General features: G+C 43.3%; 1 protein-coding gene across 1 annotated transcript in view; it reads right to left on the bottom strand.

Moving 5' to 3' along the window:
* The window catches only part of ICA1 (islet cell autoantigen 1), a 239,348-nt gene that overhangs the window by 62,722 nt on the left and 148,900 nt on the right, over positions 1–27,726 (bottom strand). Inside the window, exon 2 of the mRNA XM_044066477.1 lies at positions 22,030–22,125. Coding sequence (XP_043922412.1) covers positions 22,030–22,125 — 96 coding nt within the window. The remainder of the gene's footprint in view (positions 1–22,029; positions 22,126–27,726) is intronic.

Here is a 27,726-nt window from a genome sequence, read left to right as displayed (position 1 = left end):
AACATTCGCACTTTATGTACATTCTTAGGGGAAACACTGGTTAACAGTTCAATGCATAGTGAAGTGGATTCCTTGCAAGGGTGATCAGACAGGTGCGGTATAAAAAAAAAGGGTCCTAGTGTTCTTATCCCCTTCTATAAAAAGGTCCTAGTGTTCTTATCCCTTTTATTAAGTAGTTTCTTATTAAAAACTTTACAGTATAACATAAATTACAATTTTCACCTAAGCAAAACAAGCACTGTAGATTGTAGTATTTAGGATGAATCTATACAGAAATAAGCAAGGAAAGAATCAAAGTTAAAAGCCAAAAGGGAACTTTAATGTGTTTTTTTTATATATCTCTGCCCAGAAGCATCTGATGAACTTGCATGATTCACAGGACTGTGCACTTCAGCAGCAAAAAAAAAAAAAAAAAAAAAAAGTGACCACTACTTTAGCTTGTGGCCACCAAAAAACTCTTGAGCTTCTCCCTTACTCATTCTGCACCAACCCCTAACATACCTCAGATCTTTTTTGCTGTTAGACATAAAGTAGGACGCAATACTGTACAACTCCTAACAGACAAGACCATATCTAGAGCTCACCCTGAAGGACACGGAGGTCCTTATAAATTCCCGTTCTTCCAGAAATCAAATGTGAAAAAGGCTGGGGAGTTGAGTAAGAATGAAAATGGACAACACAGACGGAATGTTATGGTGAGTACATAACTTCTTTATCTGATGTTGTCAATTTTCATTCTATCCTCAGCTGTTGGGACAGATTCCCCAGCTACCTAAATTCTCATGAGGACTCTGAGGAAGGATATGCCTGAGAACAGTTGAGCCAAAGGCTGCTCTTCCCCTGGAGACCAGATCTAGTTTGTAATGAGTAAGAAAGTGGCCCAAGTTGCAGCTGCACATATGTCATCCATAGAAGCCCTAGACAGGAACAGTGAAGTTACCATGGACCTAGTTGAATGAGCTCTGAGAGGTTTTGGTAAGGATAAACCCAATTTCTTGGAGGCAAATGATATGCAATCTAATAGCCATCTAGCTAAAGTTACCCTGTAAATGATTTTCCCAATTTAGAATCTGAAAAGGAAACAAACAATTGATCTGTCTTTCTAATATCTTTCATTCTGTGTAGGTAAAAATGTAACTGTCTGTGGATGTCCATAAATGTGACATACATTCACCTTTATTTGCAAAGTTAGGGGAAAAAACGCTGGCAACTTAATAGATTGGTTAGTATTGGATTCTGACACCACCTTAGGAAGGAAAGAAGCATTGGCACATGATGCTTCATAAAGATAGAGTAAAATTAAATAGGGATGTATAGTGGACAATGCTTGAAGTTCTGAAATTCTCCTAGTTGAGGTAATGGCCACTAGAAAGATAGTTTTTCAGGTAAGGGATTTAAGATTATATTTAGCTGCTGACTCAAAGGGAGAATGAATTAAGGTCTGCAGGAACAAATTTAAATGCCATGGTGGAGTAGGATCTTTACATGGAGGTCTCAGCAGGAGGCTTTACAAAACTTAGATGAAGCCAATGAAGAATTCTCAAATCCAACATGAAAATTACAGACTGCTGCTAAATGAACTCTAATTCTTGAGAAGCTAGCTGCCTCATTAAAAACTGTTGCCAAAAATTCAAGAAGTTTGTACAGGAACTGAGAAGGGGTCAATGTGCCTTTGCAGTAGCCCCCCCCCTAAAGAAAATGAAGTGATGTACTTACCACAACGTTCAATCTGTGTTGTCCTTTTTCAATCTTCCTCGACCTGTGGGTTTCAGATCCAACTTGAATGCTTTCAAAAGCTTAGGCTCTGAAGCTCGAGCTCCTCCCCTACCTATAATGCCTCACTCCCCCCTGGTTACGTGAGATTGAGTTTTCCGCTACTATGCTTACCAATTATACCATAATATATGCAATGTACATCAATTCTGAAAGTTATCAAGAAAGAAGAAAAAGAACAGGAGCTCAACAAGGAACATAGGTTCCTACAAGCATATCTGTCAGGTCATTCACTAGAGGGACAGGGAAAAAGGGGGAGGGAAGGTTTAGGCAGAATGAAAAAGGAAAACAAAGATGGAATGTTATGGTAAGAACATAACTTCTTTATCTGATGATGTCATTTTTATTCTCCCTTGACCTGTGGGGCACAGTCCCCAGCTACAATAACCTTGGGTGGCCTTCATAAAAGGATATTCGGGAGCACTGCAAAACCAAAAATAGCATTATTGCTAGACAGAATGTCCAGTTTGCAGTGGGAAATGATGGTGTGAGAATTAGACCATGAGGCATCCAATCAAATAGCAATTGAAACTTTAGCCCAAAAAGCTTGAGAAGTTGCCATTGATCTAGTAGAAAGAGCATGGATATGCTAAGGTAAAGAAACACCTTTGGATTCATAAACAAACAAAATGCAGTCCCTTAACCATTCAGCTAAGTTGGTCTTGGCAACTGGTTTACCTTTTTTGGCATCGGAAAAAGATATGAAAAGATAGTCAGATTTTCTGAAATATTTAGTTCTGTCTAGATAAAAACAACACTCTACAAACATCCAGCAGATGAAGAGTATATTACCCTTTGTTTCAGAAATTGGAAAAAACAAAAGACTGCTAAGTTGATAGACTGGTTTACATTGTTCTCAGTGGCAACTTTGGGTAAACAGGATGGATTAGTATGTAAAGTCACTCTATCCTTATGAAAAATCAAGTAAGGGTAGAGGACAGAGCTTGCAATTTAGATACTCTTCTTGCAGAAGTGATAGCAATTACAAAAAAAAAGTCTTCCGTGATAAGAATTTCAAATCTACTTTGGCTGATGGTTCAAAAGAAGGATGAATCAGAGCCTGTAAAATCCTAGTTAGATCCCAATGAGGTGCTGAATCTTTAACAGACGTAGAAAGAAGGAAAGTACCCCTAAGAAAAGCCTTGCAAAATTTTGATGAGGCCAAAGATGATGCATTTTGTCCGATATGAAAATTAGAAATGGCTGCCAATTGTACTTTTACAGTGGAATGACTGGCCCCCCCTCATAAAAAATATGAGCAAGGAAATTAGCAGAGCTGGAACAAGAATGGTGAAAGGATCTAATTTCTGCTGCTGAGCTCAAACAGAAAATCTTTTCCATTTGCTCTTGGAAATTCTTCTAGTTGAAGATTTGGGGGAGGAGATCAAAATACTTCCGACTGGGGATGAAAGCGTTGCAGATCTAGCCATCACTGGAATTGAAGAAACCGTGCAGTTTAGTTTCAGACCTGGGAGATCGGGATAAATTTGCCCTGATGGATGGGACAGCAGATTTGGTCATGGTTCAAGCATCCAGAGGGCAAATCAGATGAGACCAAAGGAAGGTGAACCAGATTTGCCGAGGCCAAAAGGGGGCAATGAGAATCACTTTGCTCTTCAACCTGGAAACTTTCTGAAGAAACTTGAGGATCAAGGGCTGAGGAGGAAAGGCATAAAGTAATCCAGGAGGCCAAGCATGGACCAGAACATCCCTGACTGACTGTCCTGGGGGGGGGGGGGATCAAGGCAAACAACCTGTAAAGGGGAGATAAAAAGAGATTGCAGCAAGGCTGATCCCATTTGTGAAAGATCATGTTTGCCACAGACTGATTCAAAGACCACTAGAAAGGGATCAGTAAGACTCTGGTGAGCTTGTCTGCTAGAATGTCGCTCTCCCCTGGAATGTGTGTTGCAATCAAAAAAAGTTTGACACAGATCACCCACTGCCACACTCTCACTGCTTCTCAGTACAGGGGGTAGGATCTGGTTCTCCCTTGTTTGTTGATGTACCAAACCACTTGCATACTGTCCGTTTGTATCCCAATACTCCCCAGAGGGAGGAAGGTGCCTGCAATGTTAAAAAGACCACTCTCATCTCCAGGACACTGATATGCAGATTGGTTTCCTGTGACGTCCATGTGCCTTGGACCGTCCAACCTAGGAAATGCCCTCCCCCACCTGGGAGACATCCATGATCAACATGGAGTTTGGAGGGGAAAGAAAAAAGCGACGTCCTTGAAGAACCTCCGGAGAGTAAAGCCACCAGAGGAGAGAATACTGGCACACTCATGATAGTCTGAATGGATAGATGAGGGGGTGTTGAAGTAGTGACGACTGGACTGCTAAGGTCCATTGCAGAATTTGCATGTGTGGGCATGCTGCTAGTGACAGAATTATGATAACAGCCATGAAACCAAGGTCCCTGAGTACTAGTTATGCTTGAGGAACAGGGATTGCCAAAATCTGACATGTAATCTTAGGTTTGAAATCCTGTCCGGAATAAGGAAGGCCAAAGTCTTGGTCATATCCAAATAAGCCCCTATGAAATCTATGCTCTGAACTGGCTAAAGCAGACACTTTTGCATGTCGATTGTTATGCCCAAGGTAGGAACTAGTTCTAACAGATAGTCCCTGGCTCAGGTGAGATGTCTGGCTACAACGGTTAGGAGCCAGTCATCTAGGTATGGAAAAACGTGGAATTTCTGCAGTCTGAAATGAGTTGCGACTACCGCCCTGCATTTGGTGAACATCCTGGGGGCTGTGGTGAGACCAAAAGGAAGCGCTCTAAACTGAAAATGACTGTCTCCCAGCCTGAAGTGTAGATAGCTTCTGGAGCCCCTGTCCATCTTTTTTTCCCCCCAAACGCTTTTATTTAATTATCACTTGTGATACAGTCAAATTTACATTCATATAAAAGTAATCAAACTATATTAACATAAACATTATACTTCACATATATTGTTATATATCATATAACCTAAACAATATGACATAACTTATTCAATTCCTGCCTTTTTTTCAAAAGAAACATCTTTAAACCATTACTTACTGCATAGGCAATCATACATTTATGTAAATGTAAACAAACCACACCGACACAATCCTAGTCACAAGAATTTTACATCCAAACCATACTGACACACTCCCAGTTGCAAACATTACACATCACTTATAATCTACCCAAGCTTTCTCACTCAGACATTACATATCTCATTTAAGTCCTGCTGCCTTTTAGACTTCATTCCTCCCTTGTATGTACTGTTCCCACAATTTCCATTCCTCCCTTGTATGTACTTGTTCCCACAATTTCAATTTTTCCTATTTTTTTTTGCACCTACGCTTTTCTAAATATCTCAGTTCTAGTTGTTTTACCTCTATTACTATAATCACTTCTTCCAGTACAGTTAGTTTAGATTCTGATTTCCATTTATATTAATTGCTTTTATTGGCAGCCACCATTATTAGACACAGCATGGCGTTACCGTGCTAGGCAATTCCGATTATTTATTACAGCTCAGAAAAATCATTTTCCTTGTCAGACCAATCTGCCCACCTGGCATCTCTGTCAGTACATTCCACAAGGCAATCCTTAAAGTCCACCAATTCTCCGCACTCCCAGAAAATATGTTCCCAATTACCTCTTTCTTCCCCTTCACACCTCCAACATTTACTGTCTGCCTGAGAAAAAATTCCCCGGAGTCTACTTGGGGTATAAAAATATCTATGTAAACATTTCCAGGCAAAAATCCTAGATCTTGTAGATTCTGTTGCACATCTGGGAAACATACATATATTCTCCCATTCTTTCTTTGTGAATTGCTTATCCAGTCTCTCTTCCCAATCTTTTCTAACCTCCTCTGATTGATTCTTATAGTTACTATAGCAATAATCCATGCCTGGGTGTGGGTAATGCTGGATTTACCCACGGTTGGTGTGGTTTGGTCATGAGGGCGAAGCCCGAGTGGCCAAACAAAGCCAACCGTGGGTAAATCCAGCATTACCCACACCCAGAAGTGGGTTATTGCTATTATACAATGACATTATTTAAGAAAAAAATATATACTTTTCTTAAATAATGGCATTGTATAATGCCTCCTTGCTGCCCTTCTGCAGCTGTCTGGTATTCTGCGGCAGTTCTGATGTACTGCACATGCATATACTTACGCAGTACATCAGAGCTGTGGGCAAAAGCAACGGAGAAAGCAAGATCTCTGTTGCTTTTTACAACCTGTCTCGCTATGTTAAACGAGTTTAACATAGCGAGACAGCTTTAAAAAAAGCAATGGAGAATCTCTGTTGCTTTTTTTAAAGCTGGCTCGCTAGGTTAAACCCATTTAACATAGCGAGACAGTTTTGAAAAAAGCAACGGAGATGCTCCGTTGCTTTTTTAAAAGCTGTCTCGCTAAGTTAATCTCATTTAACATAGTGAGACAGGTTGTAAAAAGCAACGGAGATCTTGCGTTCTCTGTTGCAGTAAAAAAAAAGTGTTATACTAATGGAAAAAGTCCGGGCGACCAGACCATTTTCCATTACTATAACTCTGATTTGCAACATGCACGCTGACCAATCAGCGCACACGTTTTGGAATATTAATGGGGGGTCGTATAATGAGAAGTTATGTACTTACCATAACGTTCCATGTTAGTTGTCTTCTTCTCGCCTTCTTTCTTGCTGGATGAGTTCGGAGCCGAACGTTGGCTCCGACTCGGCCTATTACTAAAGCTCGAGAGCTATTTTTACTGGCTCGAGGTTATCCTATGTCCCATAATGCTAGGCGTGATATACCCAGATCTCGTTTGATAGCTAACAATATGGACATACATGTCCCCACCATGACTGAGAATATATATATATATATATATATATATATATATATATATATATATATCTACCTCTATACATCTAGGTATAGAAAACTCTTATAAGAGTTACCAAGAAAGGGAAAGAGGTAGCTAAGGAGATAACTCTCATGATAACACATCTCAGAAGATACTCTCGGTCTTGCCAGGCTAGGGGGATGGAGGGTGGGACGCAAGAAAGAAGGCGAGAAGAAGACAACTAACATGGAACGTTATGGTAAGTACATAACTTCTCAATGTTAAGTTGTCAATCTCGCCTTCATTCTTGCTGGATGGGACAGCGTCCCTAGCACCTTAGTCCTGGGTGGCTCAATGGAACAAACTCTTGAGTACAGTGGAACCAAAATCAGCCCTACTTCTAGAGGTCATGCCCAGCTTGTAATGACAAATGAAGGTATGAGGAGAGGCCCATGTAGCCGCTGCACAAATGGAATCCATTGGCAATCTTGCCTGAAAGGCTACTGAAGAAGCTAATGCTCTGGCTGAATGAGCTCTGGGCTTAATAGGGAGCTCTTTATGCCTCAATTGGTAAATCAGCATGATAACAGAGGTCAACCACCTGGACAAGGTTACTTTGGAAACTGGCAGGCCTTGTTTCCCTTCCGCGTAAGACAGGAAGAGCTATTCTGATTTCCTCGTCTGCTTGGTTCTATCCAGGTAGAAGTGCAATTGACGGTGAACGTCTAGACAATGTAACTTCCGTTCAGACCTATTGGTATAAAGTGGGAAGAAAACAGGAAGATCGATGGTCTGATTCAGATTTTTTTCAGAGAGTACTTTGAGTAAAAAGGACGGATTAGTCCTAAGTGACACTCTATCTTTGTGAAAAACAAGGTAAGGAGGGCGAACACAAAGGGCTTGAAGTTCTGATACCCTTCTCGCTGAAGTGATGGCTACTAAAAACAGAGTTTTCCAAGAGAGCAACTTTAATGAACAGGAAGCCGCAGGTTCAAAGGGAGGGAGAATTAAAGACGACAGCACCAAATTTAGGTCCCATGGTGGGGGAGGATCTTTTACCAGGGGCCTAAGTAAGAGGGTTCCTTTTAGAAAGGTTTGACAATGTTTGTGTGACATAATGCTGGTCTCTGACAATCCAACGTGAAAATTCACAATGGCTGCCAACTGAACTCTGATGGTGGCTGAAGAAGATCCCATTTGAAAAAGTTCTGCCAAAAACTCTAAGACTGTATGGATAGGGGCTGTAAAAGGGTCAACTTGTTTCTCCCCTGCCCAAACAGAGAAACGCTTCCATTTGCTAGCATAAGTCTTTGTGGTAGTAGACTTGTGCGAAGCGAGGATGATGTCACAAACTGAATGAGAGATTGAGGGAAGCCTGGCTAGGGTTGGAAGTGGAGCAACCAAGCTGTGAGGTTGTGAGATTGATGTAGCCCGCACGACTGATGTGTCAGAAGATCTGGCGCTGGGTCCAGATGCCAGGGTTAATCTAGTAGATGACGTTGCAGGAACGGGAACCAAATTTGTTGAGGTCAGTAAGGGGCAACAAGGATCATTCTGGATCTCAAAACAGTTGCTTTCTGGATTAGCTGAGTAATTAAGGGAAAGGGGGGAAAAGCATACATAAGACCCCGGGGCCAATCGTGGACTAGAGCATCTCTGGGGGAAAGACCTGGGAGAGGGAAGAGGGTGAAGAAGTCTGGGCACTTGCTGTTTTGAGGGGTTGCAAAAAGATCGCAGCAAGGCTGACCCCACCTCCTGAAGATTTTTTCCGCTACTAGCTGGTTGAGAGACCACTCGTGGGGCATGAGAATGGCTCTGCTCAGCATGTCCGCTATGACGCTGGACTTCCTGGGTATATGCGTTGCTACAAGAAACCGTTGAGAAGAGATCGCCCACTGCCACAGTCTGAGTGCTTCTCGACATAGGGGGTAGGACCTGGTTCCGCCCTGCTTGTTGATGTACCACACGACAGACATATTGTCTGTCTGAATTACAATAGTCCCGGTGGGTAGAGAGTCTTGAAGGGCCTGCAACACTAAAAGCACCGCTCTCATTTCCAAGACATTTATGTGCAGGTGGCTTTCGAAAGGCTGCCTTGTGCCCTGGACTGTCCTGCCCTGAAAATGCCCCCCCCCCAATCAGGGAGGCATCCGTTGTCACAGTAGCCACAGGAGGAGGAAGGACAAAGGGTCTGCCCTGAAGAACCTGAGGGGAGACCATCCACCACGATAGGTGTCTTTTGCATGACTGAGTGATTAGAATGCTGTGTGACATTGGAAGCTGTTGAAAGGACCACTGGTAAAACAGCATCCATTGCAGGATCCGCATGTGAAAGCGAGCTACGGGGAGTAATGGGATAGCTGCTGCCATGAGACCTAGGATTTTTAGTACGAATCTGGCCTGGACTCTGCTCTCTTGCAGTAGGATTTGAACATGACCTCGAATGTCTGAAATCCTTTGTACAGGCAGTTTTGCTGACAGTTCCACAGCGTTTAAAATGGTGCCTTATGAAGGTAATAGACTGACAAGGCAGACTTTTCTGAGATTATAGAGATACCTAGCTCGTTGCAAATTTGGAGGGTATAATCTCTGGAATGAAGTAGTTGACGCTTGGTGGTGGCAGAAAGGAGCCAGTCGTCTAAGTATGGAAACACCTGGAATCCTTTTCGTCTCAGGTGAGCCGCAACCAATGCCATGCATTTGGTAAACACCCTGGGGGCTGTGGTGAGGCCAAAGGGCAGGGCTCTGAATTGGTAGTGACTGGCTCCCAGCCGGAAGCGGAGAAACCTCCTGGAGCGCCTGTTCATTTTGATATGATAGTACGCATCCTGAAGGTTTATAGAGCACATTCAACTGTCCTGACCCAGGAAGGGTAGAATGGACTGAAGCGTGACCATCCGGAATTTCGTTCTTTGAACAGACTTGTTCAGCCTGCTGAGATCCAAAATAGGTCTCCAGTCCCGTCTTTTTTGGTACTAAAAAGAACTTGGAGTAGACTCCGGATCCTTGCTGGTCTGCTGGGACTGGCTGGATGGCTCTTTTTTCTAGCAGCTTTGAAATTTCTAGTGCTGCTTGATCCCTCAGACCGGGTGGAACATCTGGAAGGGGCCCTTTTGGTGGATTTGGGTATGAATAAAAGGAATTTTGTAACCCTCGGATATGATCGATCGTACCCAATTGTCTTGCGTGAGGGAATGCCAGGCTTCTGGGTACAGTGATAGTCTTCCCCCGACTGCCTCCGAAGGTGGACAGTCGGGCAGCTCCTCAGGGGTGCTGGAAGGGTTTGTCAGAGAAGGATTCTCTGCTATACAAAATACAAATACAGCACCTCCACTCCTTCAATGCTCCAAAATCACTAAATATACAGAACAGGAACACAATCACTGTGCGTTTGAAAAGCTCTTTTAATTCTGGTACCTCGGCCTTCGCCTTCTCCTGGAATACAATTTACAAAGTCAAACAACACCCTTTTTATATTGCATCTAATTGAATTATTAGTGCACCATCCCTTTTTCCATAATTAAATTCCCTTCATTATTAACACAACCAAGTAACTGGCATCTGAAAAAACTTCTGAAAAAACATTTTTTAACTTCACTCATTTACATTGTTTCTAACTTCATTAAATATATATAAACACATTTCACATGAATATATTTACATTCATAAATAAATATCTTTATATAAATAATGCTGATGGATCATCACATTTATGAATATTTTTTAAACAAATATTATTGTTGTTGTATTCCAGGAGAAGGCGAAGGCCGAGGTACCAGAATTAAAAGAGCTTTTCAAACGCACAGTGATTGTGTTCCTGTTCTGTATATTTAAGGATTCTCTGCTACCCTGATTCTGCGGACCCCCCCTGCCCCTCGGGCGGCATCTATTATTGTTCCCTCCTCTGCCTCTGGAGGGAAGCTCACCACGTGCGTCAGGCAGTACTCCCTGAGGTTTGCGGAACCATATTTTCCCACCTTTCTGACCCTTAGGGTATGGTCTAGAAGGGGTAGAAAAACTGACTCCTACGGCAGAGAGAGTCGCCTTCCTGCTCACACCTGGTCAATGTATCCTTCACTTGAGGTCCAAACAAGGCAGAACCATCAAAGGGGGTATTAGTGAAGGACACCTTGAAGGGGTCAGCAAAATTGCAAAGCCGCATCCAGGCGTGTCTCCTTAGAGCGACGCCCGTGCCTGCAGCCCTACTCGCTCCATCGGATGCATAGGAAATGAGCCGCATGGAGGAGTTGACAATAGAGTTTAGCGTCCCCAGCTGGGAGTTGATCTTTTCCTGAGACCCCGCAGCTGATGGGTCCTGTAAGGTATCACCCAGTTCCTTGAGAAGGTCTCTCTGGAGACGGGTGAAATGGCGCAAATAATTCAGTGACCGCATAGCAAAGGTCACTGAGGAAAACATCCGCTTGCCATACCTGTCCATAGTCCTAGATTCCTTATCAGGAGGATGGACAGGTACTGAAGGGTCAGCCAACTCCTTTTTAGTGGCCGCCGCCACCCCCATGGCATCAACAGGGACACCCTTAGTTAGAAACTGCTTGTCAGAAGGGGCTGTAATAAATTTTGTAGGCTTCCGGGGAGTTGGTTCCATAGTATCCGGAGCCATCCACGCCTTTGAAGCCACCACATCCATGAGCGGGTCGAAAGGCGGAGACACCCAGGAGGTGGAAGGGCGAGAACCGAACGCATCCAGGTACACCGACTCGTCCTCAGAAGGGTTAAGGGCAGACGAGTTTCCCCTCTGCTTAAGAATCTCCAGGATGTCAGAAATGAGACATCCTCAGAGGGGGACCTTGGGGACCCTTCTGAGTCATCCAAGTCAGTGTCCGATGTGACTGACTCAGGGGAGTCTACATGCTTCCTCTTGCATTTTCTCTTTCGAAGTGGCTCCCCTGAAGGATCAGGGGAGGCCTCGGAAGAGGAGGATATGCCCAATGGGGCTACCTTTAGCGTCGGTTCTCCACGCTCGGGATCGACAGAGCGGGTAGAGACTGAAGCAGACACCATAGAGGGAGGAGCCGAAGGAGCCAACCGTGGAGCAGGCACAGGGGCCAGCACACTCCTCATGACCTCAAAGGTGCCCCTATCAGGCAGGGAAGGGGGTCCCTGCTCCGAAGAGACAAGGACTCCTCCCGGCACCGAGAGGGACGGCTCTGAGGCCAATGTCGGGGCCGAACTCACCTGCGCCAAAGCTCCGAGAGGGAGAATGGGGTCGGACAAGGGTCCGATGACACTCATCCCCTCAGAGCAGACGAGAGAGTCTCGGCGCCCGGATCCCTCCAAGGATGGAACCAAGGAAGAGATCGGAGCTGATGAGGGAGCCGAAAGGGGTGGTATCGGCTCCCACGTTCCGACGGTCCCGACTCCTACAATCTCCGGCTCCAAACTCATAGGAAGAGTCGGAGGAGGAATCGAAGAGGGAGTAGTGAAAGCCACTGCCTGATGAGGAGGGCTATGTAACATTTGGGCCAGTGCCTGCGACTTAAGTAGTCTGCTAACCACCTTCTCGAGGTCATGGTCCAACAGCTTGGAAGACCGAGAGGAATGGGACCTGTGACTCCGCTCCGATAGCAAGGGAGACTTCGGAGCCGAATGGACCGATTCCAGGGAAGGAGACCTGGAACGCTTCTTGCTCGAAGACGGCTCCGACAGCAGAGTCGGAGCCGACTGAGGCCTCGAATCATCGGTTCCGGCCGGAACCGATGCAGTGGTAGTAGTAGAATCGCTCGGTGACGGCTCCGAACATGGAGCCGACGGTTTGGCGGGCTTAGAAGGTTTACCCGACGAAGGCTTAGCCGGGGAACCTTCAGGCTTTAACAAGCCTCTCAAAATAAGTTTGTTTCTGCGTTCCTGCAGGACTCTTGGACTGAACGCATGGCAGACAGAACAAGAGTCCTGCAGGTGCAGAGGGTCCAAGCAATATACACAAGAAGTGTGACCGCCTGTCAGAGACATCTTCTAACAGCATGAGTCACACTTCTTGAAGCCTGAGACCTTAGTGTCTTTAGACATCCTGAAAAAGGGATGACTGGCAGACAAGGACAACTAAGGGAGGTCTAGTCACAATCAGCCAAACACACACACACAAAAAAGTTGTAACAGACCAGAATAATATAACAAAACCCCACACTTATTAATACAATCCAACTAGGCACACACATACAACTACAGACAAATAAGTATGGAAGAGGATTGGCCAAGGGCCTAACTACTAGGTGAGGGGAAAAAACTGTATCAAAACTGCCTAAGAGGGAATCCTAAACAGGGATCTAAAGGGTAGTAACTATAAAACACTATCGCTAATATTTTCACCCAAAAAGCTGACAAAAACCAAGAAAAAATATTAATACGACCTGAGCCGGCAAAAAGACGCAACCTCGTAGCTGAAGCGGCAAACGAGATTTGGGTATATCACGCCTAGCATTTTGGGACATAGGATAGCCTCGAGCCGGTAAAAATAGCTCTCGAGCTTTAGTAATAGTTCGAGTCGGAGCCGAAGTTCGGCTCCGAACCCATCCAGCAAGAATGAAGGCAAGATTGACAACTTAACATTGTGCAATATTACATGCCCTACTAATTACTCCTTTTTTAATGGCAGCTTCAGTTCTAGATTCTACTAAAAACTCTACCAGTGCTAGTCTTTCATTTAGGACCCCCCTCCCCCATTTCTCTCTCTCTGCCTATTCTCTGATATCAATCCTTGATAGGGAATAGGAAATTAACTTTCTTAGGTGGAACCTATACGGCAATCTTTAATCTGCAGTCAAAATAAATTCTTGGTGTCTTCCCATTCCATCATCTTTTCCTCTCTAGTTATTTGTTCCCGATACCTTGGTTCCTTTGCCAGTTTTCTCCAATAAATTCCTTCTCCCTCTTGCCTACTGTCTGCATCCCTAATTGCTGTCATCGGTATCAGCAGAATCTTCTTTCTCCATTCCTGTGTTGGTTTAGTTCTTAGAATATTTTCTGCTACTTTATGGATATAATATTCTGCATGATTATTGTTACTCTCCTTAAAGGCCTGCATCCAAAATCCCAATCTCTCCTTGTTTCTTGAGCTTCCCCCATGTTTCATCATCATCCCTTTCCACTTTGAATTATAGTTTTCTGCTTGTGCTATGTATAGGAGTCTTAACTGTGTAGCTCTGAAATACCCCTTCAAATTGGGTAATCCTAATTCACCCTGTTCTACTGGAATAATCAGCTTATCCCATTTGACTCTCTCTGTCTTCCCCTCCCATATAAAGCCCTTCAAGTGCTTTATTAACTGCTACCCACAGCATCTCCTCTGGTTGACAAAAATATGCCTGACCTGTGTACAAGACTAAAGGGACTAAAAACTTTTTAACTACTCGTGTCTTACTATCCATATCCATAAAACAAAGCTTCCATTTTCTCAGTTTTTGTTATTATCTTTTGTTTAGTCTCTTCCCACATATCCTTAGCTGCCACACTAGAATCATTTTAATCCATACTTCTAAATACTTCATTTTATCATGTCCCCACAAATATGGGTATTCCTGAACCAGTTCATGTGTGGGTACATAATTTATCGCTATTGCCTTTATTTTAGCTTCATTAATTTTGTATCCTGAAAAGATGTGAAACTATCTCAAAATGTTCCAATACACTGTAATGTCTTTTTCTGGTTTTGTTAGGTACAAAATATCATCTGCAAATAAAAACAGCTTTTCTTGACTACCATACCAATTATATCCTTGAATTTCTGAGTCCCTTTATTTTCTTTGCCAATGGTTCTAAATATAATGCAAATAAAGGGGAAAGAGGACACTTCTGTATGGTTCCTGATTCCGCTGCTCAAGCAGAAATTAGAGAAGCCCCACCAATGGGCCCAAACAAAATGATCTGTCAAAAAGGGGCATTGCCGAAAGATGCCTTAAAAGGTTCCACAAAGTCACAGAGCTGCATCCAGGCATGGTGCCTAATGGCTATGCTGGAACCAGTGGCCCTTGAGGTACCCTCCACCGCATGGAAGGTTAACCTCATGGACACACTGGCCACTCTACAGTCAATTTCCAGTCTGGAGAAGAAGGATTTATTGCTCATCAGACATGGACCCTGAGACTGAGCTACAGACTTCTTTGATTAAATCCCTCTGTAGCCTAGTAAAATGGGAAAGGTAGTTTAACGCTCGAAGTGAAGGTAGACGAGGCATAAACTCTCTTAGTGAATCTATCCATGGCTCTAGACTCCCTGTTGGGGGTGGGGGGGTGGACAGTGGAACTTTCTTGGGCCAGCTCCTTCTTAGTGGCTGCCACAACAACCATGGCATGTACCAGTATTCCTTTAGTCCAATGGGGTCAGTCAGGGTGACCACTGAGGATTTTGTCTGCATGCTTGGGGATAGGTTCTACCATGTCCGGATCCTTCCAAGCCCTGCTTGATATCAGGTCGACAAATGCAGGAGGGGTCACCCAAGATGTAGATGAAAGCCACCAAGAACACCGTTTCCTCCAGGGTAGGGTTTTGGGAAGACCAAGCGAGATCCATTATCAGCTCCATCTCCATGGCTCTCGGGGCATTTGGATTTGAGGGCTCCGAAGCAGCAGGCTGGATTAGATAAGATGCTACAGGTCTAAAGGGCGAGTGTCTGCCCATGGCCCCAGTAGAGGAAGAGGCTGATAAGACCCCCATCTAGATCTATGTCTGAAGGAACTGCCTCAATCTGTCCACCTCTGATTCCGAAAGGTGGTGGGAAGACTTTATAGAGGATGCTGTGCAAGGTGGCCTGGATGAAATTCTGAGGTGACCCTATGTATAAGGAGGAGGAAGCTCTAAAGTCAAAGAAGCTCAGAGGTGAGGACAGGACTGGATGGACTTACATGGATCCAAGGGTCTGGGATCCAACTCTTTAGGAGCCTTGGCTGGAGACTCGTCGGAAGACGAGCAAGCAGGTTTCCCTGGGGAACGTTTTCTGTGCTCCCTGTCTTCTGTGTTTTTTGGAAGGGATTTGAGCCCCTGAAGAAGAAGAGCCTGCAGATGGGGCCAAAGGAGTTAAAAGGCCCTTCAAAATAAGTTTGAATCTCCTGTCGGACAGTGCTCTCTGATGAAACTCCTTGCAGGTGGAAGAGGAGGCTTCAAGGTGAGAAGGGCCAAGACAATATATGCACTCCCTGTGGGCATCAGATAAGGAAATCGTGTGCTCACAGGAAGTGCACTTTTTGAAACCTAAAGGTTTCTCCGACATCCTAAAACACTAGTGAAGAAGAAGAAAAAAGGAGGAGAGAGAGAGAAAAGGAAAGAAACAACTCCCAACAAGAACTCCAGTGGATGAAAAACACACACATTCATACATATATCTATAAGCAGAAACATAGAGTTAGGAGGTAGGGTACAGTTGAGTGTAAGGGAAACTACACCAATAGAAAACCACTTAGTTTAACACTGAAGAATTTTTCTCCCAAGGAGCTCGAGTCAGCAGACTGCGATGTTTCTCCTAAGAGCGGCGAATGAAATCTAACGTAACCGGGGGAGTGAGGCATTATGGGTAGGGGAGGAGATGAAGCTTTGGAGCCTAAGCTTTTGAAAGTGGCCGAGTCAGATCAGAGGCTGTATCTGAAACCCACAGGTCGAGGAAGAATGAAAATAACATCATCAGATTGAACATTTTCCATTTGCTACTGTAAAGTTTTCTTGTAGAAGTCTTATAGGAAGATAAAAGTATGTGACAGACAGGAGAAGAGAGCATCAGTTGTCCAACTACTAATGCAATTGGAGACACCATGCTGTTAGCTTTAGGTTTGAGATATCCGGATGAATCATGCCTGTCGGTTCAGACAGGACGTCTGTAATTGGATCCAGAATCCAAAGTGGGTAAAATAGATGAGGCCAAAGGAAGGGGAACCAAATCTGTCAAAGCCAGTAAGGTACAATGAGGATAACTTTGCTCTTCAAACCAGGCAGCTTTCTGTAGAAATTTGAAAATTAGGGGGTTGGGGGAAAAGCACAGAGTAGACCGGGAAGGGGGGGGATCATAGAGTAGAGCGTCCCTCTGTGATTCCCCCTTGCAGAGGGATCAGGTCAAACAATCTGCAGCACTTGTTGAGGGGAGATGCAAAAAGATCACAGCAAGGCTGGCCCCACTGACAGAAAATCATATCTGTTGCTTTCTTGTTGAGAAACCACTTGTGATGTAGTAGAATGGACCTGCTCAGTTTGTCTGTCACGTTGGACTTCCCCGGAATGTGCGTTGCTACCAGAAAGCGGCTGGAAAAATTTGAATACTGCTACACTCTGAGGGCTTCTCAACATAAGGGGTAAGACCTGGTTCCCCCTTGTTTGTTGATGTACCAAACTACTGACATGTCTGTTTGGACTGCAACTGTCCCAAGAGGGAGAGAGTCTTGGAATGCTTGCAACTCTAAAAGCAATGCTCTAATTTCCGAGACACTGATATGTGTGTTAGCCTCTTTGGGGGACCAAGTGCCTTGGACTGACTTCCCCAGGAAGTGATCCTCCCACCCAATCTGGGAAGCATCTGTGGTCACAATAGCCTTGGGCTGATGGAGGATGAAAGGACGTCCCTGTAGAACCTGATCTGATTTAATCCACCACCAGTGGTATCTCTTGCATGCCTGAGTGATTCTTACTTGTGCTGACATGCATTGATAAAGAATTAACCACTGTGTTGCTAGCATCCACTGAAGAATTCTCATATGAAATCTTGCTAGAGAAACTAAAATTATGGCTGCTGCCAATGACCCCAAGGTTTGTAGAATCAATCGAGCTGAAATTTTGGTACAGCAAATTATTTTCCTGACCTGGAATACGATTGTTTGCACTGTTGAGAGAGGAAGAGAAGCTGCCACTGATACGGTGTTGAACACTGCTCCTATGAATTCCAATGTTTGAGTCAGTTTTAACTGAGATTTGTTGTAATTTAAAGTTATCCCAAAACGAGAACAAGTCCAGAGTACGTAATCTCTTGCTCTCACTAGTAGATGCCTGGTTGGGGCAGTAATGAGCCAATCGTTTAAGTATGGAAATGCTCAGAATCCCTGTAGTCTCAAGTAAGCTTCTACCCCTGCCACACACTTGGTGAATACTCGGGGGGGGGGGGGCTACGGTGAGGCTATAGGGCAATGATCTGAACGAATAATGATTATCTCCCAGGTGGAAGCGTAAATACCTTCTGGATTGTCTGTTTATTTTTATGTGATAGTACACATCTTGAAAGTCTACTGAGCACCATCCAGTTGTCCTTACCCCAAAAAAGGCAGAATGGTCTGAACCGCGACCATCCAAAACTTTGCATGTTGACTTGACTTGTTCAAGTCGCTGAGATCCAAAATTGTTTTCCAGTCCCCTGTTTTCTATGACACTAAAAAGAATGTGGAGTAAGTTCTGGACTCTATGTGGTCTGGCGGGACCTCTTGGATGACTCTTCTTTCAGGCAGTGTTAGTATTTCTATTGCTGTTGCTCTCCTCTGACAGGTGGAACATCAGGAATTTTGGATACAATTGGAGGTGATAGGAAAAAGGGAATTGTATAACCTTTGGAAATAATCCTCTCTACCAATGTTTCTTTTGTTATATGTAGCCAGGGTCTCTGGTGCAAGGATAGTTGACCCCCAATTGCCTCCAGAGGGGGACAAATGAACCTCCTTTCAGGAGCACTGATAGGGTCTTATAAGAGAAGGAGTGTCTGGACCCTTAGTTCTGTGGGCTTCCTCTGCTGCATGGGCATTGTCTATTTGAGTTTACTCCTCTGCCCTGGAAGAACTATTTCAAGTGAATCTTGGAAAGGACCTAGGAACTTCATGAACCATATTTTTTGACCACCTCACTGATTCCTAGAAAAGGCTCTTTGAGGGGTTGAAAAATGTATGCCCACTGCAGAAAGGGTCTTTCCATATTTTTCACACCTGGAGAGAGTGTCCTTCAGTTCTGCAACAAACAACGAACTGACATCAAAAGGTGCACTGATGAACAAAGACTTGAAGGGCTCTGCAAAATCTCCAAAATAAGGGTCTTTTTGCTTAATTATTTTTCCAGCTCTGCAAAATCACCAAACCACATCCAAGCATGCCTCCTGATGTAAATACTTGAACATGCCTCCCTTGAGGCATCTTCAGCTGCATGCCAGATAAGCCTTATGGATGAATCTGAAATAGACTGAAGGGTAGCCAACTGTGAAGCCACAGAAGATTAAGCCTCAGCAGCAGTGGTCCCCAAAATGGATTTTGAAAGTTCCTTCATATTGTAGTCTCATAATGTGTGCCAAATAGTTCAGTGACGGAAGGGCAAGTGTCACTGAAGCATACACACGCTTCCCAAATCTGTCCAACACCTCAGACTCCCTGTTGGGGGGACAGACAAAAGAACTCTGCTCAGCAAGTTCCTTCTTAGTGGTTGGCACCACAACCTTAGCATCTACAGTCACTCCCATACTCCAGAACTCCCTACATGCAGATGGAGCCAGAATCTAATCTAGTCTCTTGAGGACTGGCTTAAATAAGTTAAGTTCCTTCCACGCCTGCCTAGAGATCAAGTCAATGAGCTCATCGGCGGGTGGAGTAACCCAGGAGATACAGGGGCCAGCTCTAAAGGCTTCCAGGAATACTCTCTCCCCTCTGGGGAAGGATTACCAGAAGGACCAACAACCTCTCTAAGTACCTCAAGAATGTCTCCAAACGTGACATCTTTAGGAGATAATTGTGGGGACCCTTCTCCTTCATCAAAATCAGTATTCTCGACGACTGACTCTTGAGGGGAGTCCAAGTGCCTCCTCTTGCACTTATTCTTCCTAGGAACTTCCTTGGTGAGATGCTCTGATGAAGTATCACAAGAGATAGTGAAACCCTGCTGGGTGGTCTGGAGACTTTGGGCTGGCTGTCCCTGTGGCGTAAAATGATGTGGCCCAAGGCACAGAGACATCTGGTATCCAGAAAGAATATCCGAAGGGGTAGGATCCGTCTGCTCTGCCAGAGCAGAAAAAAATCTCTTCACCACCTCAAAGGCAGAATGCTCCAGGGAGAAGGAAGACAATGGAGCAGAGAAGCCAGGCTTCTGGTCCAATGACTTCCTCTGCCCCAAAGGCAATCTGCCTGAGGCAGTAGTCGGAGTTCAGCTGTCCAGGGCCGAAACTCTGAAGGGTAGAGAGAGTTCCAAAAACTTCATAGTTGACGCCAACACCTCGGATCCAACAGTACCACTTCAGCTCTGAGAGTCATCCAGCTCAGAGGACGTCGGAGCCAGTGCACTCAGAGATATCTTCAGATCCAAACAAGAAGTACACAGAAGACCTGGATCCAGGGGCTCTGAAATGATGGGTCAGATGAGAGAAGGAGTCATCAGTGGAGTGACAGAAGGACGGACTTCCTGACCCCTAGGGGTAGGAGTCGGGATAACTCCCATTCTGAATCTGTGCCATGAGAAATCTCCTCATTATTCTGCCCACATCGGCTTTAGTTAGACTACTGAAAGATCAAGAGGATGCCAAGGATGGGAACTTGGAATGTCAGTGTTGCAGAAATGGAGATGTACCTCTAGAAGGTACTGTGTCTACAGTGGGAGATTACCTAATCCGAGGTAAAGGTGTCTGATACAAGGTGCTTGGAGCCAAAGAGGAAGCTGTCGGATCCAGCACCAAAACTGTCAAGAAAATATTTGGATCCGACTTCTGCTTTTTCTTGGGAGGCTCTGAAGAAGGAGTTGAAGACCCTGATGGTTTAGGAGATTTTAAGATAGTCTCTTTATTTTTAGATTTGGTGGGTTGAGCTCCAGTAATCGCCACAGTAAAGGTTGTTGGAAGCAATCCTTTTCAGTAATAGTTTATTTTTACAGTCAGCAATAGCCTGCAGATTAAATTTTGGCATATGCTACATTCAACCTTTAGATGTCAAGGCCTAAACAGTATACACATAAGGAATGCACTTCTTATAAAGGCAACTCCACACTTTTCATAGTTTTTGAACCCCAAAGGGCCTTTTTCGGACATTCTAACAGTAAAAAATTATACAGAAGAGAAGAAAAAAAAACTTTTTTAGGTATGAAAGAGAGTTAAGAAATATCAACAATGGTATTAAGATTATACAAAAATGTGTAGATTATATAAAAAGGGAAAAAGGAAATAAATACCAACTATGGTAAAGAGGATTACAGCTTGTGTAGAAGAAGAAGGTAGGAAATATCTAAATATATAAGACTTATGAAGTAAATTTAAAGAAACTTATCTTTTGAGCAACAACTCAACAGGTGAAATGGCGACTACGTCTTATTTGCAAAATGGTAAATGAGAGCTATTGTAAGTTAGGGGTTGGTGCATTGTGGTTAAGGAAGGAGCTCGAGAGTTTTTTTTGGTGGCCCCAAGATGAAGTAATGACCGAGTCTGATCCAAACCCAACAGCTAAGGATAGAATGAAAACTGACATCAGATCTAATGTTTTCTATGAGAGGAGGAGGACATCCAGTATTTATTTTTCTTTTTGTTTCATACTTCTTACTGTTTAGAAAATACATACTGATTACAAAAAACTATTGTTCTAACAACCCTTTAAATGAACATTTAAAAACTAACTAGCAGATTCTGATCCTTTGTCCCCCTATTTTTTGAGTTTTGGTTTTGTCACAAATTCATCAAGAAGCCAAGCGGTTTGCTGCTCTTTGACAGCACTAAGTGATTTACTGGATTTCAAAGCCAAAAGAACAATTTGCGCTCCTACACTTTTTTCTGTGGTGTTGTACATACAGAATATAAAGTGCCATGCATTACAAAGAATTGTTACTGGGTTACCAATCATGACTGGCTTATTAGGTGTTCTTGATATGGATGACTAAATTCATTCTTGAGCTTCGTTGTCAAGGTGAATTTCTTAGCATCCATGTTGAGATTGCATAATAAGCGAGTTATGATCATAACCCTCTATGTATCACACACGTCTTCTTCCTCTTGTTGCAGTATAAGCAATCTAGCCCATAAAATAGAAATGTGGATGTCATTTTACTTCCAAGGGGAGTAAGGCTACTTAGCTTTGCATTTTACTCGTTATAATACCCAAGGTGCATGTAGAGATCATCTTAAAATCATGTCATACAGAGTTTTACTACTTACACACTTTAGGAGTTCAGACAGCTCAAGGTCAGCTACCATATTACTTCAAATTTAAAGAATAAAGACTAGAAATGCATACAGCAATGAAAGCATGCTCTACATACACAATACCTCATGTACAGCTTCTATGTATTCCTGTAAATACTTGCCAATTATGCTATTGTTTTTTTCTAGACCTATTAAGAGTACTAACAAAGCAGTGTTTTAAGCTGTAAATGGGAGAAATTACTGTACAGTTGCAGCATCAACTGTATTCTAGTGTGACAAGAGTAAAGTGCAACCTATAAAATATTTATGAGCGAAACGGATGTAAATAACAAGACATTTAAAGATAGCGAAAAACAGTAATTACCTCTGGCTGGCATCTTGCTTGCATTCTGGTTCTGACTACTCGACTGTGGTGCTGGTTGGGATACAGATGGAGTGCTGACACCACTGGCTGCCCAACCTGAAAATTTAAACACAGCTAAATTAATGTCAAAAAATGACTACTGCTAAGGCATTTGCATCAAAACAGCATGGGACTACATTAGTATCAATGCATGTTTGGCAAGATTTGTGCCTGCAATATCATAAACAGACCATAATGTAAAATATTTTGACCACCATACACAGAAATCCATCCATCCACAGCCTGTTTTCCCATTTTTACACATAGGGTTGGGGTGTCACATCAACAATGACAATTGTCTAGAGCCAAGGTTCACACTGCCAGGTAGCTAGCCCTGCCATGGGTTTTCTTCCACACACCACACCAACACACACACACACCTATGGTCAATTTATACTGCCCAATTCACCTATTGCATGTCTTTGGAATGTGGGAAGAAACCCAAGCAAACACAGGGAGGACAATCAGACTCCACAGAGAAGTCACCTCATATTTTACTGTTAACACATGTAAATACATGCCAAAGATTAATAAATGATAGTTCAACAGATCCAGAAATTTCTTGAAACCATGTTTTCTTCTAAAGAAAATTACCACAATAAAGAAAATAGCTGATACAAGACGTGGCATGAGTCTGCTTTAAATGGAAAGCTACACACAAATGCTTTCTCTGGGTAATTTAATGATAAAGCAAACACCTGTTAATACAAAAATCTGTCTTGCTTTCAAGCAGCATTATTCAGTACTGTAAATATGACACGTCTTTCAGGAGACAAAACATTTAATCTTTTTTTTTTTTTTTAAACCAGAAGCATCTTTATTAAATTATCACTTAAAACACAGACAATCGTACATTTATATAAATGAAAAGAAACCATATTACCATAACTTTAGTTGCAAACATTATACATCACTTATAATCCATCACAAATCTCTGCCAAACATTACACAGCTCATTCAAATCCTGCCTTCTTTTAAACCTCATTTCTCCTCTGCATGTACTGTTCCCACAATTCTCATTTTTTCTATGTAATTTGCTCTTGCCCTTTACTAAAGGATCCCATTTCCAGTTGTTTTACTTCTGTTACTATACTCATTAATTGTAGTACCATTGGTTTAGACTTTGATTTCCATTTTCTAGTAATTTCTTTTTTGGCAGCCACCATGACTCAGCAGGGCCTTGCTATGTCTAGGCAATTCCAGTTCTGAATCATAAAAAAATAAATAATTTCCTTAGTTATGCCATTTTCTCACCCAGTATTTCTGATAGAGCAGTCTGCTGGAAATTTTTAAAGTCTACCAACTCATTACACTCCCAGAAAACAATGCTCTCAATTACCTCTTTCTCCCCCCATTACAACTCCAATATTTGCTATCTACTGGAGGAAAAATTCTTTGGGGTCTAAATTGTGGTATAAAAATGTCTATGTAAACACTTCCAAGTCAAAATCCTAAATCTTCTAGATTTTGTCGCACATTTGGGAGACATACATACATATACCTCCCCAACTGTTTCTTTGTGAACTGCTTATCCAAGCACTCTTTCCAATCCTTTGTAACTTCCTTTGATTTATCCTTAAAGTTATTATGCAATGTGTTATATGCACTACTAATTATTCCTTTTGTAACAGCAGCTTCTGTTCTAGATTTTACTAGAAATGGTACCAGTGCTGGTCTTTCACTTAGGATCCCCTTATTTCTTTCTCTCTGCCTATGCAATATCAGTCCTTGATAGGGAAGGCAATCTCTAGCCTGCAGTCCAAATAAACTTTTGGCCTCTTCTCATTCTATTATCTTTCCCTCCTTACTTATTTTCTCCCAATATCTTGCCCCCTCTTGTTTATTGTCTGTATCCCTAATTGCAGTGATCTCTATTGGCAGAATCTCCTTTCTCCATTCCCTTGTTGGTTTAGTTCTTAGAATACTTTCTGCTACTTTATGAATATACTATTTTTTTTTTAATTTCTCCAAGTCTTTTGGGTTTCTAATACCATGATAGGAATGGACCCCATTCCTCAGTCAAAGTACGATTAAAGTTCATGAAATTAGTATTGTTTCAATCTTTGATGTCAGCCAAAAGTGTTCTTCGCAACACTATGTGACCAGTAATGACTCCTTCTACAATTCCTATGGAGTTACATGTATTGATAACTTATCTAAATAAGAGTGTAGATTCTTTTAAGACTAGTTGCTCCTACTACTATTGGAAACATCTGCATATCTTTCTTCCACATTGTTCTCGTTTCTGCCTGCAAATCTTGACATTCTATAACTTTGTCTTTCTCTGTATGCAAGACAATACAGTCACTGGGTGTAGCAATTTCAATGATCAATGCTACTTTTGTCTTATCTTCATGAACCACTGTATTTGGCTTCTCACAGCTATCTTTTGAACTGTTGGTAATGGGTAATCAAATGTGACGTAGACTTCATCATTTTCTATGATGCTTTGTGGCTCATGTTTCCAGTGTTTTTCAGCTACTTCAATAAACTTTTAGTTATGTACTCACCATAACTTCAGATGTTTGGGATCCATCTCGCCTACATTCTGACTGATGGGTTCGGAGCCGATCCCTCGGCTCCGACTCGGCACGCTTATGCCAAAGAGCGAAGTCTCTTATTGGCTGAGCTTACTATATCCCAGGATGCACCACTACCAGTCCCCCAGATCTAGTTTGTCCGCATACATGCACACACGCATGCACTGCTTATATAACACTGACAGATGATACAAGATAAAAACAGTAGAACTCAAACCGTTCAATCTCTTCTGATCTCCAAGGCAGGGGGAAGGAGGGTGGGTATTAGGAATGTAGGCGAGATGGATCTCAAACATCTGAAGTTATGGTGAGTACATAACTAAAAGATGTTATGTGATCCTATCTCGCCTACATTCTGACTGATGGGACAGCGTCCCTAGCACCTATATCCTGGGTGGCTCACTGGAAAACACTCCTGAGTACCGTGGAACCAAATGATGCTCGCCCTTTAGATGCCACATCCAATTTATAGTGGGAAATGAAAGTGTGCGGGTTGGACCAAGTAGCCGCAGCACAAATCTCAGAAATAGCGAGCTTGGAATGAAATGCAATAGAGGTAGCCATAGCTCTAGTAGAGTGGGCTTTGACAGATGTTGTAAGTTGCTTATTTGAAGAGGAATAAGCCTGAGTTATGAAATCTCTAATCCATTTGGCAATAGTGGCTTTAGTGATGGTTTGACCCAATTTATTATCTGAAAAGGACACAAACAATTGATCTGTTTTCCGAATTTGTTTAGTCCTGTCTAAATAGAAGCGCAATTGCCTATGAACATCCAACGTATGCAAGGTGTATTCCGCTTTGCTTGAAAATTTTGGAAAGAAAACTGGTAGCTCTAGAGATTGTTGGAGACATAGATTAGAACAAACTTTGGGAAAAAAAGATGGATTAGGTCTAAGTGATACTCTATCCTTGTGAAAAATCAAGTACGGTGGTTTGATAGATAGGGCTTGAAGTTCTGAAACTCTTCTTGCAGAGGTAATTGCAATTAAGAAGGCAGTTTTCCAAGACAGATATTTCAACTCACATGTAGCAGCCGGTTCAAAAGGAGCAGATGTTAAGGCACGAAGTACCAAATCAAGATCCCACGGAGGCGCAGGATGAAAACTGGGGTCTTAAAAGCACAGCACCTTTCATGAAAGTTTTACATAATCTGCTGCTCATCAACGGTGGGTCTATGGATTCGTGAAATTTGGAGATAGCTGCTAATTGGACTTTAATAGTAGAGACTGAAGATCCTTGATTAAACAAGGATGTCAAAAATTTCAAGACCTCTGGTATCGGGGCAGTAATAGGGTCTAAGCCTCTGAGTTGAGCCCAGATAGCAAACCTCTTCCACTTACTGCAATACAATTTCTTAGTGGTGGGTTTGTGGGCTGAAGATAAAATGTGAATAACTTCCGGGTCCAAGGTGTGATTTCTGACTAAAGTTGGAAGTGGAGGAGCCAAGCTGTTAATTTCAAAGTATGAAGGGACTGGTGCTGTTGACCCGACTGATGAACCAGAAGGTCCGGAGTTAGATCCAAAAACCAAGGACCGTCCAGAGTATATTTCTGTAGGTAGGGGAACCATACCTGACGAGGCCAGTACGGAGCAATTAGAATCATTGTGGACCCCAATTGGGAAGCTTTCTGGATGTCTTTGGGGAGGAGTGGAACCGCAGGGAAAGCATAAAGCAGTCCTGTTGGCCAAGGTTGGACTAGAGCATCCGTAGCTGCCTCTCCTTGACGGGGGGTCAAGGAAAAGAACCTTCTGCACTTCGTGTTGTGTGGTGTTGCAAACAGGTCGCAGCACGGAATTCCCCATCTTTTGAAAATCTGAGCTGCTACTCTTTCGTTCAGGGACCACTCGTGAGGAGAGAGAATAGTTCTGCTCAGTCTGTCTGCCAATACATTTGATTTTCCTGGAATGTGGGTCGCTACCAGGAAGCGGTTGGTAGCCACTGCCCATTCCCACACCCTCATGGCCTCTCTGCAAAGGGGGTAAGATCTGGTCCCTCCTTGTTTGTTTAGATACCAAACCACCGACATGTTGTCTGTGTGGATAGCGATAATGCCTTGAGGGAGAAACTTGTGGAGGGCTTGTAGGGACAGAAGTACCGCCCTCATTTCCAACACATTGATATGGAGAAATGTTTCGTTTGGAAGCCAAGAACCCTGAACTGACCTGCCCAGACAATGCCCCCCCCACCCCGTCTGGGAGGCATCCGTTGTCAAGGTGGCCACCGGAGGTGGTATAACAAAAGGTCTTCCCTGATTCAGATTGGATGTTAGAAGCCACCAGCGGAGGTCCCGTTTGCACGTTTCTGTAATCAGTATGTGATGATTGAGGGGGAGATCCTGAAAAGACCATTGTGTCGATAACAGCCACTGAAGAATCCTCATGTGCAATCTTGCCAGAGGAACTAGGAGAACCGTGGCAGACATTGAACCTAAAAGTTGCAGGACCATCCTGGCTGGGGCTTTGGATCTTAGAAGCAGGGCTCGGACTTGACCTTGTAATGTTTGAATCCTTTCGGTAGGAAGGAAGATTCGCATTAATTTTGAGTCTATCTCTGCTCCTATGAATCTTATGCGCTGAGAAGGCAGCAAGACAGACTTTGACCAGTTGAATGTAATTCCCAGGGAAGCACCCAGGCAGATAGTGGCTTGTAGGTTCTCTAGTAGTAGATGCCTGGTGGTGGCAGTCAGGAGCCAGTCGTCCAGATAGGGAAACACTTGGAATCCGAGACTCCTCAGGTGAGCAGTCACTACTGCCAGACACTTGGTGAACACCCTGGGGGCTGTGGTGAGACCAAAGGGCAGTGCACAAAATTGGAAATGACTGTCTCCCAGGCTGAAGCGCAGATACCTCCTGGACGCCTGATGTATCGGTATGTGATAATAGGCGTCCTTGAGATCTATGGAGCACATCCAAACATCTTTCTCCAACAATGGGAGAATGGATTGTAAAGTGACCATTCGGAATTTTGACTTCATGACGGACTGGTTTAGTTTGCTGAGATCCAAAATGGGTCTCAGGTCCCCTGTCTTTTTTGGCACTAAAAAGAACCTTGAGTAGTTTCCGGATCCGATCTGGTCTGTGGGGACCGGTTGGATGACTCCTTTTTCTAGCAGCTTT

Source organism: Protopterus annectens, chromosome 3.part1 (genome assembly GCF_019279795.1).
Source record: "Protopterus annectens isolate FY-2018-M chromosome 3.part1, PAN1.0, whole genome shotgun sequence".
NCBI classification, from domain to species: Eukaryota; Metazoa; Chordata; order Ceratodontiformes; family Protopteridae; genus Protopterus; species Protopterus annectens.
The sequence above is the reverse complement of the archived record's forward strand: the minus strand, read 5'-3'. Positions and strand labels throughout refer to the sequence as shown.